This window comes from Pleurodeles waltl, chromosome 4_1 (assembly GCF_031143425.1).
Source record: "Pleurodeles waltl isolate 20211129_DDA chromosome 4_1, aPleWal1.hap1.20221129, whole genome shotgun sequence".
Classification (NCBI taxonomy): domain Eukaryota; kingdom Metazoa; phylum Chordata; class Amphibia; order Caudata; family Salamandridae; genus Pleurodeles; species Pleurodeles waltl.
The window spans coordinates 205,632,754-205,650,965 of NC_090442.1; the positions used below are offsets into that span (position 1 = coordinate 205,632,754).

Here is an 18,212-nt window from a genome sequence, read left to right on the forward strand (position 1 = left end):
AGGGTACATGTCCTACCTTTTAAGTACATTGCACCTTGCCCAGTAGCAGGAAATGGAGGGTGGCAGGGAAAACTGTGGAGGAAAGACCACCATAAGGCTGTCAGGTCTAACAGTTTCCCTGTTTGGCAGCTCACCTAGAGCTTGAATGGTGTGTAAAGAAGACTAAATTGTTAGTTTCCCCCTTTCTGCTAGCCCATATGTTGAAACTAAACCCAAAGGAATCCAGATTTACTTTCACATGCCATGTGAATGGGAATGCTGTAGGGCCCCCCAGCAGGACAGATATACCTTTGGGGTTGGGGTGAGTTCTGATGTCAGGGTTGGCCACACACCCCATTTTTTAAATTAAAACTATTCCCTGGTTCTAGTACACTTCTTACACCCTGGAAAGGGGATTAGTGCTTTTTAGACCAGACATCCCTGGTGTGGTTTCCTCTAACTTTTGCCCTCTGACCTCCTGCTTCCTTACTCATTGTTGGAAAATGGGTTCTTGGTAGGGCAGGTAGGTACCTACACCTAGCAACAAGCCACTAACCTCCACGTAGGTACAGTTAGGTCTCAGTAAATTAATCCCAGCTCAACCCTTGGTAGCTTGGCAACGAGCGTCAAGGCTTAACTTAGGAGACAAAGTGTAAAGCATTCAAATATCACAAAACAGTAATTAAATAAAACACAGGAAACAGTTTAAAAATCCAAAACCAATTTATAAAAATAGTTTATATTTTTATCTTTAAAATGACACAAAAACGATTAAAATCGGTTCAGGGGAACCGGAGATATGAATTTTTAAAGAATTATTACTTTTCTAGCGCTTAGAAACAAAAAGCGCCAATCGGGTCATCTGGTTGCACCTCGACCGGGGCAAAGTCAAACTTTCAGGCCGACCGCGATGGAGCCCTGCTCGGCTACAAGTCGCGGGAGGCCTCGGTTGAAAAGTTACCTTCTGACTTAGTCTTTATTTTGAAGTTTTTCTTCACCGGGACGAACCTGCCAGTTGAATCCGACCTCCTGGAGCCCTTGTCCGGATACGCGATGTGGGTTTCCTCGGTGGAGACTTTTACCTTCGGACTTAGTCGTTTTTTCGAGATGAAAATCCTTCGACCGGGGTAAACCTGGATCTTGATCCGACGTCCATGGAGCCCTTCTCGGATACGATGGCTGGGAGGTCCCGGTCAACTTTTTACGTTCGGACTTAGTCTCTTTTTTGGATGTTTTTCTTTACCGGGACGAAACACGAAGTCAGGCCGGGTCGCGGTTGAGGCAAGCCGGCTAGAATTTCCGCGGCGGGTCGGTCCCTCTCTGGAGCTTTTTTCCAAAAATTCTCAAATCTTTTCCAAACTTCTGGGGCTTCACCCAGATGTTCTTTTAAGGTTCTTTTGGGGTCCACAGCTCACCCCAAGGGTCCAGAAGTTCTGTGATGGTCCTTGGGGGGTGCGGACTTCAACTCCCAGAATGCACCTGGCGCAAACTCCTTTTTGGCCACTGGACAGTGGTCAGCTGGTCGCTTTCTTCAGGAGTTGGTGCAGGGGACTCTGGTTTAGCAATTTTTCACCTGTAGCAAACAGGGAGTCCCTCCTTGAACCAGTTGAAGCCAGGCAAAGTCCTTCTTGTGGTGAAGCCCAAGTGTGCAGCTGGTGCAGTCCTTCTGAGTGCAGGGTCCAGGTGCAGGCCAGGGGTCCAGCAGGGCAGTCCTTCTTCTTCTTTAGTTCCTTTCTTGTTGATTTCTGGAGGGGATCTGAGGTGTGGGTGCAGGTCTGCCAGTTTTATCCTTGCTCCTGGGTGAAAAGCAGGGGGGCCCTGGTTCTCCAATCAGGGACAGGGTCGTCCCCCTGTGATGACCACTTCCTGGGAAGTGTGGCAAAAATCCATCCCAGAAGGCAACAGTCTCTAAAAATCCAACATGGATGAATCTGATTTTTGGAGGTTACATCTGGCTGAGCCCACCCACTGGTGTGGCTAAAAATCATAAACACACCCCTCTCCTGCCCTCTCCTAATCTAATCAAGGGGGCACCTAGCTTTCTGGGGTTGCAGGATGTGGGGGTGTTGCTGGGTGCTGCAAATGTCCTTCTCTGCCTTTGAAGACCAGTTTGGCAGCCCTTCCCCTTCCTGCCTCACCATCTGCTGAGGGGAGATTCTCTCCCCCAAGCACATTCCTTTGTGTGAAGCCTGGCCACTTCACACCTCATCAAGGCAGCCTGGCAGAAGCTGCTGCAGGCTGGCCAATCAGAGCACAGCAGCAAAAACAATGCAGAGCTGAAATTGGCAACTTTTTAGGTAAAGTCTAAACTTTTTACTTGAACTAGTTATATTAAATCCAACAACTGGAAGTTGTAGGATTTATTACAACAATTAATTTGATACCAAATTCTTGGTATGCAACATTTAAGGAGACTTTAAAATTTAAAATAAAGTCTGCCCATTCTAGCCTATGAAGGCCATTTACTTCAATGAGGGAAAAACGAATTTGGCTGTTTTTACCTCACCAGGGCTTATAAATCTATTTTTATAAAGTCCCTGCTTATAGTTACATGGCACCCAGCCCTAGGGGCACATAGGGCACACCTTAGGGGTGACTTATATGTAAAAATAAGGTAGTTTAAGACTTTGGAAGTACCTTTAATTCCAAAGTCGAATTTGCATATAACTTTAATTTAAAAGCAGCCAGCAAGGCAGGCTTGCTTTTAAAATGACACTGGGCACCTCAGCAATGCACCTAGGTGTGCACCACCTATGCTGTGGTCCCTAAACCTACATGCCCTACCATATACTAGGGACTTATAGGTAGGTTAACTTAGCCACTTATAATTAGCCTAATTTGCATATCCATTTTACACAGAGCACAGGCCCTGGGACTGGTTAGCAGTACCCAGGGCACCTTTAAAGTCAGGAAAACACCAGCAAAAAGTGGAAAATGGGGGCAAAAAGTTATGGGGCCTCTGCAATCAGCCCTGTTTTCTCACACAACCCCCCCCCCCCCAGCCCACACGCCGAGGAGACTCAGCCCAACCCTTGGAGAGTCTTCCTGGCTTGTTAGGCGAGGAAGACAGTGAAGAAAACTGGCTGTCCCTTTGCAGGGCCTACTCTGCCTTATATCCTCCTGTCAGGGTCACTCCCTATGGGTAGTGAAGCCATCCCAACAGTAAAAGGACCCAACACAAACTGAAACTTTCCTCTAGGGGGGTCTTCCTCCTTTCTCTCTGCCAACTTGGGTAGTGAGGTGCCCACCTCCCCTACTCCAAACTTTGCTAGGGCAACACCTAGCTTACCCAAAGAGGTCACCCAACACTTGAGCAACCCCACCATGACCAATAGGGTCAGGGGGCCTACTTTGCTATTGGCCCTGGGGTCTGCCTCCCAGGCCAAGTACAGTGCTGCCAGGAAGGCTAGCACCCAGCAGAGGCTACTGACAGCTGTCAGTACCCAGAACCACACCCTAAGCTCTCCACTGACAGGTGGCTGAGCTGCTTTAGGGGCATCTTTGGGGTCCTGGCACCCCTCTTGCTGTCTAGAGTGGGGGGCTACCACCTCCTGTGGCAGACACCCTCCTTCCACTCTCCCTTCTGTCAGTGCAGGGGCAACACCTTGCATCTGGGCAGCTGCCTGACTACTCAGGACTTCCTTGGGGTCAGGTGAGGCCTCACCCGTGGCAACTCTGGGCTCCCCCCCTACTGGGGCAGAAGGCCATTGGCTCCCTGGAACTCTCTTTAAGAGTGGCCTACCCTTCCTTTTCTTCTTTCCTTTTCTTGGGGACCCATGTCTCCTAACTGTAGGGACTGACTCCCCAGGACTTTGGGTTGGGGGGCGCCCTGGGCGACCACCCCATCTGTGACCAGACTCACCTCTGGGAGGTCATTGCCCAGGATACAATCTAGGGGGAGGTCAGCACTGACTACCACCCTAATCCAGTCAAGGATACCCTCCCTCTCTAGGGGCACTATGGCTACAGGTTTGGAGGTGACCTCCCCTGTGGCTATCCTGACTTTCTTTGTCTTTAATGGGACATACATGTCTGGCGTCACTAACCGGTCACTCACTATAGTGTGACTGGCACAGGTGTCCCTCAGGCCAGTGGTAGGGATCCCATTCACTTGAATGTGGTGGAAGTGCCTACTCCCACCCTCAGGGATCACCAGCTTACCATCTGGTCCTGTCTCCCAGCACAATGCTAGGAGGACTTCATCATCTGAGGAATCCTCCTCTATGGCTACACTGGACAGCCCAGTGCTAACCACCTTCCTTGGACAGGCTGCATCTCCTCTGAAGTGACCTGTCTGCTGACAGTCAAAGCAAGCCCTACTGTCCAAGAGTTTTTTTAACCCTGGGTCTCCCTGTCTCTGCTTGTCAGAGTGGGAGTGGGATTTACTCTCCTCCTTCTTAGGGTTCTGGGGTACAGAGGGAGTCTCTGTGGTGGGCTTACCACCTCCCTCCTTAGGTTTTTGGGGACCTGTCCCCCCCTTCTTGGAGTCTCCCCCCTGGGACTTGACAACCACCCTGGTTCTCAACCACTCATCAGCTGCCTCCCCTAGCTCTCTAGGGTTGGTCTGCTTAGAGTCCACTAGATGCTGGCGTAACCTTTCTTGGGTACAATTGGTCAAGATGTGCTCTCTCATGATCAGATTGTATAACCCCTCATAAGTATCTACTTTGTTACCAATAATCCAGCCCTCTAGTGCCTTTAGTGAAATGTCCACAAAGTCAACCCAAGACTGGGTACTGACCTTCTGGGTGTCCCTGAACTTCATTCTATATTGCTCTGGGGTCAGATCAAACTTCTTGGCTAAGCACCTCTTCATACTAGGGTATGAATCTGCCTCCTCCCCCCTTAAGGTCAGAAGCCTATCCCTCCCTGAGTTGGGGACCAACTCCCACAAAAGGGAACACCAGTATTGAGGCCTAACCCTTCGCATTTGGAGTGCCCTCTCAAAGGCCCCCAGCCACTTATCTATGTCATCCCCCTCTACATAAGCAGGAACTACCCCCTTGGGTAATCTAGGGCAAACTCCCCCACCCATGGACACCTCAGCTTCTTTATCGCTGCTTCCATCTCTTTTCTCTTTGTATGCCCACTTTTTCTTTTCTAGGGCCAGCTTCTCTGCTTCCAAAGCTATGTATGCTAGCTGGGCCTCCAGCTCTCTTTCTCTGATGGATGGGTTCTCTCCTCCTGAAAGGACCCCCTTCCCACCACTAGCTTTGGATCTGCCCCTAGTGACTGTATTTACTGAGGACCGTTCTTCCTCGTCCTCACTTAGGGTCAGATGCCTTCCCTCCCCTGAGTGGTTAGAGCTTGCATCCTCCCTTCTTTCTCCCTCCTCTGGAGCTTCTTCTGACTCTACCTCTTGGGCCTCAGCCCATGCTGTCAGGGATGTGATCAGGATTTGCTTCCTGAGATCAGTGGTTGCAGGCAACCCTCTTTCAATACACAACCCCCTAAGCTGGACTACTGTCAGTGTGGGTAGGCTAGCCAGATCAAGCTCCATGGTTCCCTAGTTTTGTGTCAACAAAAACTTTTTGCAAAAATTGGAAACAAGAATTTAGAAAAATTACAAAAATTCAATAATTGAAATTAATCCAAATTAAAAATTAAAAACAATTTTTGCACTAGGACAATTTAAAGGATTTTTAATTTGTTTTACCTAAAACTGTAACGTGATATTGAACACAAGTACAGGATCCCGTCGCTGCTTCCAATTATGTTGGAAAATGGGTTCTTGGTAGGGCAGGTAGGTACCTACACCTAGCAACAAGCCACTAACCTCCACATAGGTACAGTTAGGTCTCAGTAAATTAATCCCAGCTCAACCCTTGGTAGCTTGGCAACGAGCGTCAAGGCTTAACTTAGGAGACAAAGTGTAAAGCATTCAAATATCACAAAACAGTAATTAAATAAAACACAGGAAACAGTTTAAAAATCCAAAACCAATTTATAAAAATAGTTTATATTTTTATCTTTAAAATGACACAAAAACGATTAAAATCGGTTCAGGGGAACCGGAGATATGAATTTTTAAAGAATTATTACTTTTCTAGCGCTTAGAAACAAAAAGCGCCAATCGGGTCATCTGGTTGCACCTCGACCGGGGCAAAGTCAAACTTTCAGGCCGACCGCGATGGAGCCCTGCTCGGCTCCAAGTCGCGGGAGGCCTCGGTTGAAAAGTTACCTTCTGACTTAGTCTTTATTTTGAAGTTTTTCTTCACCGGGACGAACCTGCCAGTTGAATCCGACCTCCTGGAGCCCTTGTCCGGATACGCGATGTGGGTTTCCTCGGTGGAGACTTTTACCTTTGGACTTAGTCGTTTTTTCGAGATGAAAATCCTTCGACCGGGGTAAACCTGGATCTTGATCCGACGTCCATGGAGCCCTTCTCGGATACGATGGCTGGGAGGTCCCGGTCAACTTTTTACGTTCGGACTTAGTCTCTTTTTTGGATGTTTTTCTTTACCGGGACGAAACACGAAGTCAGGCCGGGTCGCGGTTGAGGCAAGCCGGCTAGAATTTCCGCGGCGGGTCGGTCCCTCTCTGGAGCTTTTTTCCAAAAATTCTCAAATCTTTTCCAAACTTCTGGGGCTTCACCCAGATGTTCTTTTAAGGTTCTTTTGGGGTCCACAGCTCACCCCAAGGGTCCAGAAGTTCTGTGATGGTCCTTGGGGGGTGCGGACTTCAACTCCCAGAATGCACCTGGCGCAAACTCCTTTTTGGCCACTGGACAGTGGTCAGCTGGTCGCTTTCTTCAGGAGTTGGTGCAGGGGACTCTGGTTTAGCAATTTTTCACCTGTAGCAAACAGGGAGTCCCTCCTTGAACCAGTTGAAGCCAGGCAAAGTCCTTCTTGTGGTGAAGCCCAAGTGTGCAGCTGGTGCAGTCCTTCTGAGTGCAGGGTCCAGGTGCAGGCCAGGGGTCCAGCAGGGCAGTCCTTCTTCTTCTTTAGTTCCTTTCTTGTTGATTTCTGGAGGGGATCTGAGGTGTGGGTGCAGGTCTGCCAGTTTTATCCTTGCTCCTGGGTGAAAAGCAGGGGGGCCCTGGTTCTCCAATCAGGGACAGGGTCGTCCCCCTGTGATGACCACTTCCTGGGAAGTGTGGCAAAAATCCATCCCAGAAGGCAACAGTCTCTAAAAATCCAACATGGATGAATCTGATTTTTGGAGGTTACATCTGGCTGAGCCCACCCACTGGTGTGGCTAAAAATCATAAACACACCCCTCTCCTGCCCTCTCCTAATCTAATCAAGGGGGCACCTAGCTGTCTGGGGTTGCAGGATGTGGGGGTGTTGCTGGGTGCTGCAAATGTCCTTCTCTGCCTTTGAAGACCAGTTTGGCAGCCCTCCCCCTTCCTGCCTCACCATCTGCTGAGGGGAGATTCTCTCCCCCAAGCACATTCCTTTGTGTGAAGCCTGGCCACTTCACACCTCATCAAGGCAGCCTGGCAGAAGCTGCTGCAGGCTGGCCAATCAGAGCACAGCAGCAAAAACAATGCAGAGCTGAAATTGGCAACTTTTTAGGTAAAGTCTAAACTTTTTACCTGAACTAGTTATATTAAATCCAACAACTGGAAGTTGTAGGATTTATTACAACAATTAATTTGATACCAAATTCTTGGTATGCAACATTTAAGGAGACTTTAAAATTTAAAATAAAGTCTGCCCATTCTAGCCTATGAAGGCCTTTTACTTCAATGAGGGAAAAACGAATTTGGCTGTTTTTACCTCACCAGGGCTTATAAATCTATTTTTATAAAGTCCCTGCTTATAGTTACATGGCACCCAGCCCTAGGGGCACATAGGGCACACCTTAGGGGTGACTTATATGTAAAAATAAGGTAGTTTAAGACTTTGGAAGTACCTTTAATTCCAAAGTCGAATTTGCATATAACTTTAATTTAAAAGCAGCCAGCAAGGCAGGCTTGCTTTTAAAATGACACTGGGCACCTCAGCAATGCACCTAGGTGTGCACCACCTATGCTGTGGTCCCTAAACCTACATGCCCTACCATATACTAGGGACTTATAGGTAGGTTAACTTAGCCACTTATAATTAGCCTAATTTGCATATCCATTTTACACAGAGCACAGGCCCTGGGACTGGTTAGCAGTACCCAGGGCACCTTTAAAGTCAGGAAAACACCAGCAAAAAGTGGAAAATGGGGGCAAAAAGTTATGGGGCCTCTGCAATCAGCCCTGTTTTCTCACACTCATTTTTGCTGACTTTTAGGATTCCGGGCACTCTACAGTTGCAGGCCGGTGCTAAATTGCAGGTGCTCTCTAACACAGTAACATTGGCTTATCCACAATTGGCATATTTAATTTACTTGTAAGTCCCTAGTAAAGTGCACTATATGTGCCCAGGGCCTATAACTTAAAAGTTACTAGAGGTCCTGCAACACTGATTGTGCCACCCACTTCAGTAGTACTCTAAACATGGCTCAGGCTTGCCATTGCTGAGCCTGTGTGTGCAGTTTTAAAATGCCATTTTGATCTAGCAAGTTCACCTACGTGCCTGACCCAAACCTTCCTTTTTATTACATATATTTTAATCAGATAAATACTATCTATTTTTCTAAAGTTGTCTTCAGTCTTTTTGTGGTGTTTTTCACTTTGTTACTGTAAATAAGTGTTGCACAAATTCTTTGCACATTGCCTCTTAAGTTAAGCCTGACTGCTCTGCATCAAGCTCCCATAGGGTGAGCACAGGTTACTTTAGGGTGTGTATCTGACTTACTCTGACTAGGATAGGGATTTCCACATGTACAGGATGCATTCCTCTGCCAACTAGAGACCCAATTTCTAACGGAGGTAAACCCCCAATCGCCATCTTCAGGGACAGAAATGCCAGTTTTTTGGAGGAGAGGGCACTTGTTCATGCCTTGGGGGTGCTTGCCCCACCAAGGGAGATATTAGTAAGAGGCACCATTGTGAAGGGGACTGTTTCCAATTATACCTGTCTTGTCCAGGTGCAGACCAGTGCCTTGCATCACTTAGCCAGCTGTCATTCCATGCCAGGAATCAGAAGCGAGGGTGGGCTCCTTGGAGGAATTGCTGGGAGAGGCCCTGGCAGGAATGTCAGGAAGGAGGGGCTGAGTTCCTCAGAGCACATGTGACAAATGACTCCTGGACAATGCCATTTTGAGCTAGCCTAGAAGACTGTGCAGGAAGGTTTAGACGGGGGGATGATGTGGCACATCAGGATAGGCTGGAGGCGCAGCCCTGCTGGACACTTCTGCCCCCACTTAAAAGGTGTTGCACAGGGGAGGGCTCTCTCTCTTGGCTGTGCCTCTCTGAAGTACTCCGGGACTGAAGATGGGAGTCATGGATAACTGGTAAGAGGAACTCCCTGACTGTCCACTGGGGCAACTGCTCTGAGCTGAACTGTTTCAGACCCAGTGGGGCACACCCCAGAACCAGCTAAGCTGGTTCCTTTACACTCCGAGAACCAGTTGGGGAAAGACTGGGCTTTGACGCAAGGAAAGTGCGCTGCTCAGAGGAACGAAAGGCACCCAAATGAGAGGCTGGCGCAGGTAGTCAGTGGTCCTGGCACCCTACCAAGTTGAGAACCTTCCAGGCCAGGAGGCCTAAGGAAAGTGCTCCAGGGAGCAAGGGCTCACCACCAGGTGCAAAATGAATGGAAGAGTGTTGAAATTAGCCAAATGGGGCCCAAGATATCCTAGTGTAAAGTTTGGCAACCTTTTAACTCTTGCCAGCCAGCAACCCTGGGGTGGTCTAAGGGCTGCCGTCAAGAAGAGGGAATGGCCAGGGAGCACTCTTGCGTGTCTCCCAGCGAAGTATGCTTGCGAGCAAGTGCTGTGATGCTCCTTTGATGTTGTGAAAGGAGGGGCCCAGGATCCCATCCTGGGGCCCCTAGCCAAGAAGTGAAACCAGTGGGCACTGTTGCACTCCCTGCGAAGGTGCCAGAGAGGAAGCCCAAGCTGGGGAGTGCACTGTCACACTCCCCATGAAGATCAGGGAGGGGCTCTGGCCCCAAGTCAAGTCGGAAAGCACTGTTGCACTCCCTGTGAAGATTTCCCACAGAAAGGAGGGGGGCAGGACCTCACCCCTGGACCCCCATGGCTGACAATTGGCGGGGGTAGTTCCATCACACTTCTCCAGGCGGCCTGGCCAGCAGTTGCCAGAATTGCATTTGCCTGCAAGAGTTGTTGGACCGAAGAAACAGAAGAGGCAGGGGCGTGCCGCCGCGCCCCCCGCATGGTGGCCTCATCCTGGTCTGCCCCCTGGAAGACTACAGTGCTGGCTGCACAGGAAACCAGTGGGAGCAGCCAGGGGTAGGCTGTCCGCACCGCTCCCCAATGAGGTGCTGAACACATGGGGTGCCCAGTTGGGACCATACGCCCACAATGGAATGGGAACCACGGCGTGAGGCTACGGAAACAAAAACAGAGGCATTATGTATGGCGGCAAAGCGGCTTTTCCCAGTGCAGCTGGGGGAGCCGCTAATCAAATATGCACACTCTGCGAGAAGCACCCAATAATGCCCTGCAGGGCCCAGCCCAAATGTGCTTAAGAATCACTCATTTTGTAATGGTGGTGACTCCAAGAGAGTGGGGTCACCACCCACATCATCACCAACTGCCGGAGGAGCACAGCCTCCCCCATAAAGTTATCAAAATGTCTACCACCCTTAGTTTCAGGGAGCTTGGAAAGGATAACCCTCAAGGGTTCCATTGTGTTTCCACATTCTGTTCCAGCTGGGACTTTTGTTTCAGAGTGATAAAAGTGCGACTTCTATGGGTGAAGATCGTGGCTACAGTCTTTGTGGCCTGAATCGTAATAACAACAAATTGTTATGATGTGAACACTCCCTAGAGGTGAAAGGCTGTAATTACATTTGTGGTTGCAGAAATGGAGTCTTTTAGGGACTTTAATTAAAGTGCAGCATGTGTGCTGAATGTGTTTACAAATGTATGGCTGGAGCATTCTGGCCAATGATATGACATATGTAGGGTAATTTAAAAAGTCACCTTTTAGCGGGTGAAAGGTGGCACTACACAATGTTTAACAACAAAGTGATGTTCCCAACCTGTGGTCCGGGGACTCCTGGGGGTCCGCGAAGCCAGCTCAGGGGGTCCGCGACTGCTTAGAAAATTGAATAATATTAACAGATTAGGTCCCCAGATTTCAGTAATGACTCAGTGGGGGTCCCCGGATTCCAATTATGATTCAGTGGGGGTCCCCAGGTTCCAGTAATGATAAAGTGGGGGTCTACAGAAGTCAAAAGGCTGGGAACCACTGCTTTAGGGACTTTGTTAACTGTGCGTCATTGTTGAATGTTTTAATGTGGAATATGATGAACCTTAGCAAACACCCTTTATGGATGTGGGTAGACTGCATAGATCATGCTGAGGGTACTCCTAACAACACAAGTCATTCCAACATGCCTATACATGTTTCTTCTTGATGCTTATTTGAGTAATGAGACTCACAGCCACTAGTGATCAAAGTAGATGTACTTTATTGCCAGGATTAGGTGCTCTCGCTCCAAGTTACAGTCAAATATTGCACTGAAATGCAAGTGAATCTTTTGCCATGTGGGTTGTTGGGTTATATCTTCCTTTGGGAGAGGCAAGAATAATAGTTCAATGTCATCCAAAAGTAATTCCATAAACTTGTGAATATTTGTAAATTGTTGCATAGTAATGAGTGATGTACATGTAATAAATGTATTTTTACTTTATCAAAAGAAAAAAAACAGAATGGACAATCATTTATTTAATGTTATTCTTGTGTGCTTCTGAATGGTGAATACAAGCCCAAACCACCTCCCCTTGAGTAAGCTTTGGACTGCTCTGCAATGCTACCTAATGACAGTCAAGCTCCACAATGGGGTATTTGGTTCCCAGTGGTGGTCAGTGTGGACCCATTATTTTTGCACGTCAGGTAACTAATGAATCACCCTCCAGCAATTGGTATTATGAGATGATCTGGATCTCAAAGAATCACTTTAAAGGCTTGAGAGTTAATGCATTATACATGCATGTAGAAGTTGGTTACAGTAACATGAAACCGGTATTGGTTCCTTCCCTTCTATGCAGGTATGGATGGATGCTGGAACACAGATTCTTTTTTCATATGCCTTATGCAACGGTTGTAATACAGCTTTGGGAAGTTACAATAAGTACAACAATAACTGTTACATGTAAGTATACCACAAGGATTATCTCTTAGCCAACACCTACAATGGAATTTGCATTGAAATGATGCACTTATTTCCCATCGTAACACAAGGGTTGTCTCAAAGTTAGGGCCAGTGAATTTATGAGATAACGTAGGTGCAGCATTTTTCCAACATTAGGTGCACAATTTTGCATTTTTTACAGCTTCCAGCTCAAATGGATTAAAAGTATAAAAACAATGTACATAGTTTATCTGGTGGCATGTGTGTTGTTTCATGTATTCAGTGTTACAATGGCACTAACTAGGTGAAATGTGTCCCCAGACAGTATCAATGTTTGTTAACATGACAAAATAGTGAAAGAAAATAGCCATACTGCTGCACTATAATATCAACAACAAAATATAATCGCTCAAAAATCACATTTTTAGTGTATGATATGTGTTTTACCACAGTATTGTCTACACATATTGTATGATGTATATGATATATTATAGTGTTTCATATGTACATATCATCGGGTAGACAATATCATTGTAAAAAACATAGCACATAGTATACTTATAAGAGAATATATAGTCCTAACTATGTATGCATACATGTATGTCTGTATGTGGTATTTGTATAGCTTCAACCTAGCCAGAAATTCAGTTGATTGCAAATATGTTCTCTAGGTCTCTCAGAGTTGTGGGATTTGACCTTTTGACCTTCTAGCACTAAGGACTCAGTCAGTGTGGCAACCTGAACTAGAAATCCAGTTTTACTGCATTCAATGCACATCCCACTTAGCAATGTTTGGTGTAAGAGGTGGTAGTGGCATTGCACTGTACGCCCAGATCCCAACCCCACTTTTTCACATACTTCAGACCATCCAAAACACCACCACCAGGCATGTTCTGGACCTCCTGCACCGAACCCATATCACTCCTCAGAGAGCTACACAGGCTCCCCATCCGGAAGTGCTGCCAGTTCAAACTTTTCACATGTGCATTCAAGTCACTATACACCAAAGGACCCAAATACCTCTATCACTGGCTTCGCTTTCACCAACCCACCAGACAACTGTACTCAGTATCACTCTCACTTGCACACACACACCCAACATTCACACAAGAAGGGGAGGTCAATCATTTTCCTACCAAGCTGCCAAATCCTAGAACAACTTCCACCAACACATCAGGACCTCCTCCTCACTTCCTGATTTCTGCAAAGAAGCTGAAGACCTGGCTATTCAATTAATCTTTTTTCAGGACCATGACCACTGTCTATATTCAGGCCCAGCCTCATCATATGCTTACACTTACCTATTCAGCTACTGGATGCCCTCATGGGGGATAAGCAGTGCTCTAGAGTCCCACCTTACATTACAAATCCACCTTACATATCTGGTAATGATCAGTGACATAAAGTGAGCTCGGGGACAATCCGTGGGCATTCAAATCCTCTTTTGTAAATGAATAACACACTCAAAAAGCTCTTAGAAATAGAATGTGCAATTAAGGTGTTTATTTTAAAATCCTAGCCTAGTGCACATAATGTGACTTGTAACCATACAGAAAGTAAACAGTAATACAGCTAAGCAACGTAGGAATAATGAAAACGAGAGGAAAAAGTCTAACTTGGCTTCTGATTTTTAATACCCTAACATGGTAGTTCCCAACTTTTTTACTTCTGTGGATGCCTTATTTATCATTACTGGATCCCGGGGACCCACACTGAATCATTATTGGAATCTGGGGACTCCAACTGAGTCATTACTGGAAGCCAGAATCCCAGACATAAACATTGTTGATGATTTGATCCAGAAAACAATAAACAAAAAATACAGAAACAAGTGTTCCATCAAACACACACACAAATGTCACATTTTATTCAATTTGCAAAAAAAATAATTTAATTTTAATAGGAAGGTTGGAGCTTTTCTAATTTCAATTGAAGCCACACATTGTCTAAACTATTTTCTGTTTGATGCACTTGCACCGCTCCCACAAATCAATTTGAGGCTACTAATTCAATTTTAGCCTTCAATGTCAAATTCCTTGACACTTACAGTAGGTTTTAAAATTTTCAAATGTACCTATAGCCACTTTATTTATATACACGTTATGAATCTGTGAATATTAGTTAATTTTCTAAGCAGTCACGGAGCCCCTGAGGAGGCTTTGCGGACCCTGAGGTGTTCCTGACCACAGATTGGGAACCACTGCCCTAACACCCTCATTTGCTACTTCTAGGTGCTGTAGTAGTTCTACCACATTAGTAAATAAGCTGCCATTTGGAGTTTCAAAGGTTGTGAGCCTCACAATCCTGTTTAGGAACAAGGAGATATGTTGTGGCTTCTGAAATTGCAAGCCTGTCATTCCTATCAAAGATGTGCAGTGGAGAAGAATTAACAAAGACTGGGGAAGGCCACCATTCCCACAGCAACCTCAGATTAAAGTGAGTGTTGTAATTGTACAGGTCCAAGTCTCCACAGCCCTGAAGTGAAACAACCGTCTAAACACTGGACTAAACATTTAGGTTTTTTATAAGGTTTAGCCAGGGAAGTTTTTCAAGCTACTAAAAAAACAAAGCATTATTATATACCCAAATGCCCTTACAGCTTTCTAGGTAGTTAGGCAGTGTTGTTTGTAAAAAACAAAAGGTGGAACCCAGATTCACGAAACTTATAGAAACAATGTTAATAGAGCACAATGATAATACTCACAGCAACATGGTAAATGACATGAATATATTTCGTGATTGTTTTACTGGGACACGTTTCATACAGAAATAAAAGGCTACTGTAGGAAAAAAACACAGTTTTTATGATAGCGCCTTTTGGGGCCAAAGTCAAGCATGCAGTCAATGAGTGACAGAATAGGTTGCTTGGAATTGTATTGTTACTGCATTGTTATGTAGTGTTGTTTAAAACGGTGTGTTTTCAACTCCTTCCTAAATTCCTAAACAACTGTGGGAAGATCTTTATAGGTATGGGGATGCTGTTAAAGATCCTTGGAGTGGGTACATACAAACCATATTCCTAGCCTACACTCTAGCCATAACGAAAACTCTATCTATGACACCAGCCCTGAACTTACCCTAGGGAGTAGAATACAGTTCTCAGAATGTGGTCTTACATATATATCATGTCCTAAATAATGTCTACAAACCTATTGAAATTGTCATTCCGATGTAAATAGAATTTTGTAAATAATATTTGGAACACAATATTTGTCAGTTGCTATTTTTGTGTACAGTATTCTGTCAGTCAACCCTAGTCCTGAAACTAACCTTTGCCCTGAACTTATGCCCTGAGCTTAAACCTATCACCAAAACTAACTCTATATTTGAGACTAACTCTTGTTGTGAACCTAACCATAGCTCTACCTTTTACATAAATCCTACCCCATAATATCAATGCAGGTGATGTATAACTTACCCCATAATATCAGTGCAAGTGATATTATGACAACAGATAATTTGTCACAATGATATTATGCCCTTGATAATTATGTTTTACAGCCAGAGCATGTGTTGTATTATGACTCATAATTTGCCTTTTCTTGCCAGATAATGTATTCAAATGCTGCATAAACTGGTGCTCATTGCTGTATAAATCTAGTGGTTCAGCTCTTGGCCAACCTATGTGCAGTTTTGCATGACACCACTGAACAACTGCTTCTACCACATTTGATTATCAAAAATATGAATTACGTACATTCCAAATTGTGATACAACAATATGCGTAATCCCTTATGGAAATGATCCTAAACTCTTGACAGACATCAATTAACAAAACATCTCTCATTCCTTTTGTTTCCTGTGCAGGTATACATTATAAAGATCCCCCTTTTTCTTTAAACCCTTTAAAACTCTCTTAATACATGCTGCTTGAGAATAAGTGCCACCAACAAAAAAACACATCTTATGTCCTCAACTTCTCAATTTCCTCAGTCAGAGGGCACTGGTCTCTGCATCGTCTGTAGTTATTTAGCTTGTAAGGCGACTGGGGCAACTTGGCAGGGCTGGAGTAAGAGTTAAAGGACACACTAAAAGGATCATTGGGAATGATGGGGATACTGGACTGCATTCTGCCAGTTGCAGTGTAGTTTAATGGTTACAAATGCAACATGAAAGTTAACTTTCTTCAGCAATTCCTATTGTTTACCTATCAGGACATGTTTTAGCTTACATGGGCAAAGTGAAAGTAAACTCTTTTCAGCAATTCTTAATGATTACCTATCAGGATTTGTGGCATACATGGCTATTACATATACCTGGTACTGTTATTAAGTAAATGCAGAAAGAAAATGGGCATAGCTTTGATCTGCATGAGGGATTATGGGTTTGTTCCATTGCCCCTGAATCTATTTAGAAATGTATTAGAATTGTTCCAGATAGAAAATGGGGATATGGATTTTCCTCTTAGGGATGATCGAGGATACATGGCTATTACAAATACCTGGTACTGTTATTAAATAAATGTTGAAGGAAAAGGAGCATAACTGTGTTCTGCATGGGGGACTTATGGAGGTTACATGACCATTGAATATATCTGAAAATGTATTAGGATTGCTCAAGGAAGGAAATAGGTATAGGGATTTGCCACATCAAGGGTGATGGACACTAAATGGCTTTGACATATACCTACCACTGAATGTCCATGATTTCTGTAAGGAAATGGTAAAAGCTAATTCACTCAAAGAGGATTATGGGTGTTAAACAGCTGCTGAACACCCAGCTGTTGAACACATTTTCCCCTATATAATAATAAACCCGTTAGGAAAATGAAAATAGATAATATTTAAATGGTGTATTATGGGGGTAAATGGCTGCTACACACACTGGGCATGGTATGTTACATAGCCCTCTTGGGATAATGGCCATAATGAATTGTAAATGGGGAATGATTGGTATTAAATGGTTAATGCAACCACTTGCCATGGTAGTGTAGTGACAGGTGTTGAATAAATGGGCATAAATATTTTTGTGAAGGGGGTTGATGGGGTTAAATGGCTGGGGCGCACCTGGTATTATTATTTAGTAAATGTTGAACGTACATGGGCGTAGCTGTGTTAAGCATATGGGAATATGGGTGTTACGTGGCCATTGAATATAATTGGAAATGTATTAGGGTTGTTCAGGTAGGAAATAAGGATAAGGATTTTCTACATTAGGGATGATTGACGTTAATTGGCTTTGACACATATCTACCACTATATTTCCATTACTAATGTAAGGAAATAGTAATGGCCATACATAATTCTGTATGAGGGAGGATGGGTGTTAATTGGCTGTTGTATACACCTGCTACTGTAGTGTATTGATGTGTGTTGATGAAAGGGGCATAACTATTGTTTAAATGAATATGATGGCGATTAAATGGTTGGTACATGTACCTGGTACTGCTATTTAGTAAATATTTAAGTTAATTGGGCATAGCTGTATTCTACACAGGGAATTATGGGAGTTACAAGGCCATTGAATATTTTTGAAACTGTACTAGGATTGTTCCTTGGTAGGAAATAGGGATAGGGATTTTTTTTTTCATCAGAGATGATGGACCTTAAGTGGATTTTACTTATACCTGCTGCTGTATTTTCACAAATACTATAAGGAAATGGTAATAGCTATTTTACTGACAGGGTATTATGGCATTTAAACAGCTGTTGAATTCAATTTTCCCTATATTATGTTGGACCTGTTATGAAAATGGAAATAGATAATGTTTACATAGGGGCTTATGGGGTGGGAAAGACTTTTACATATCATAGACACAGTATCTCAAGTGTCTCTCTTGGGATAATATCATAATGATTGCTACATGGGGGATAATGGGTGGTAAATGGCTATAACATGCTTCTGTCACTGTAGTGTAGTGACATAGGTTGAGGAAATTGGCATACATTTTTCTTACTTATGGGGGCTAAATGGCTGGTACACATACCTGGTACTGTTATTTAGTAAATGTTGAAGTTCAATGGGCATTGCTGTGTTCTGCATAGGGGATTATGGGTGTTCCATGGCCATCGAATATATCTGGGACTGTATTAGGATTGATCCAGGTAGGAAACAGGGATAGGGAGTTTTTGCATTAGGGATGATGGGCGATAA

At 44.7% G+C, this 18,212-nt stretch overlaps 1 protein-coding gene across 1 annotated transcript in view; it reads left to right on the forward strand.

The window, feature by feature from the left end:
* Positions 1 to 18,212, forward strand: part of LOC138287579 (sodium- and chloride-dependent GABA transporter 2-like) — a 641,212-nt gene that overhangs the window by 474,759 nt on the left and 148,241 nt on the right. The window contains 1 exon segment of the mRNA XM_069228137.1: positions 12,037 to 12,140. Within this exon segment, the coding sequence (XP_069084238.1) occupies positions 12,037 to 12,140 (104 nt within the window).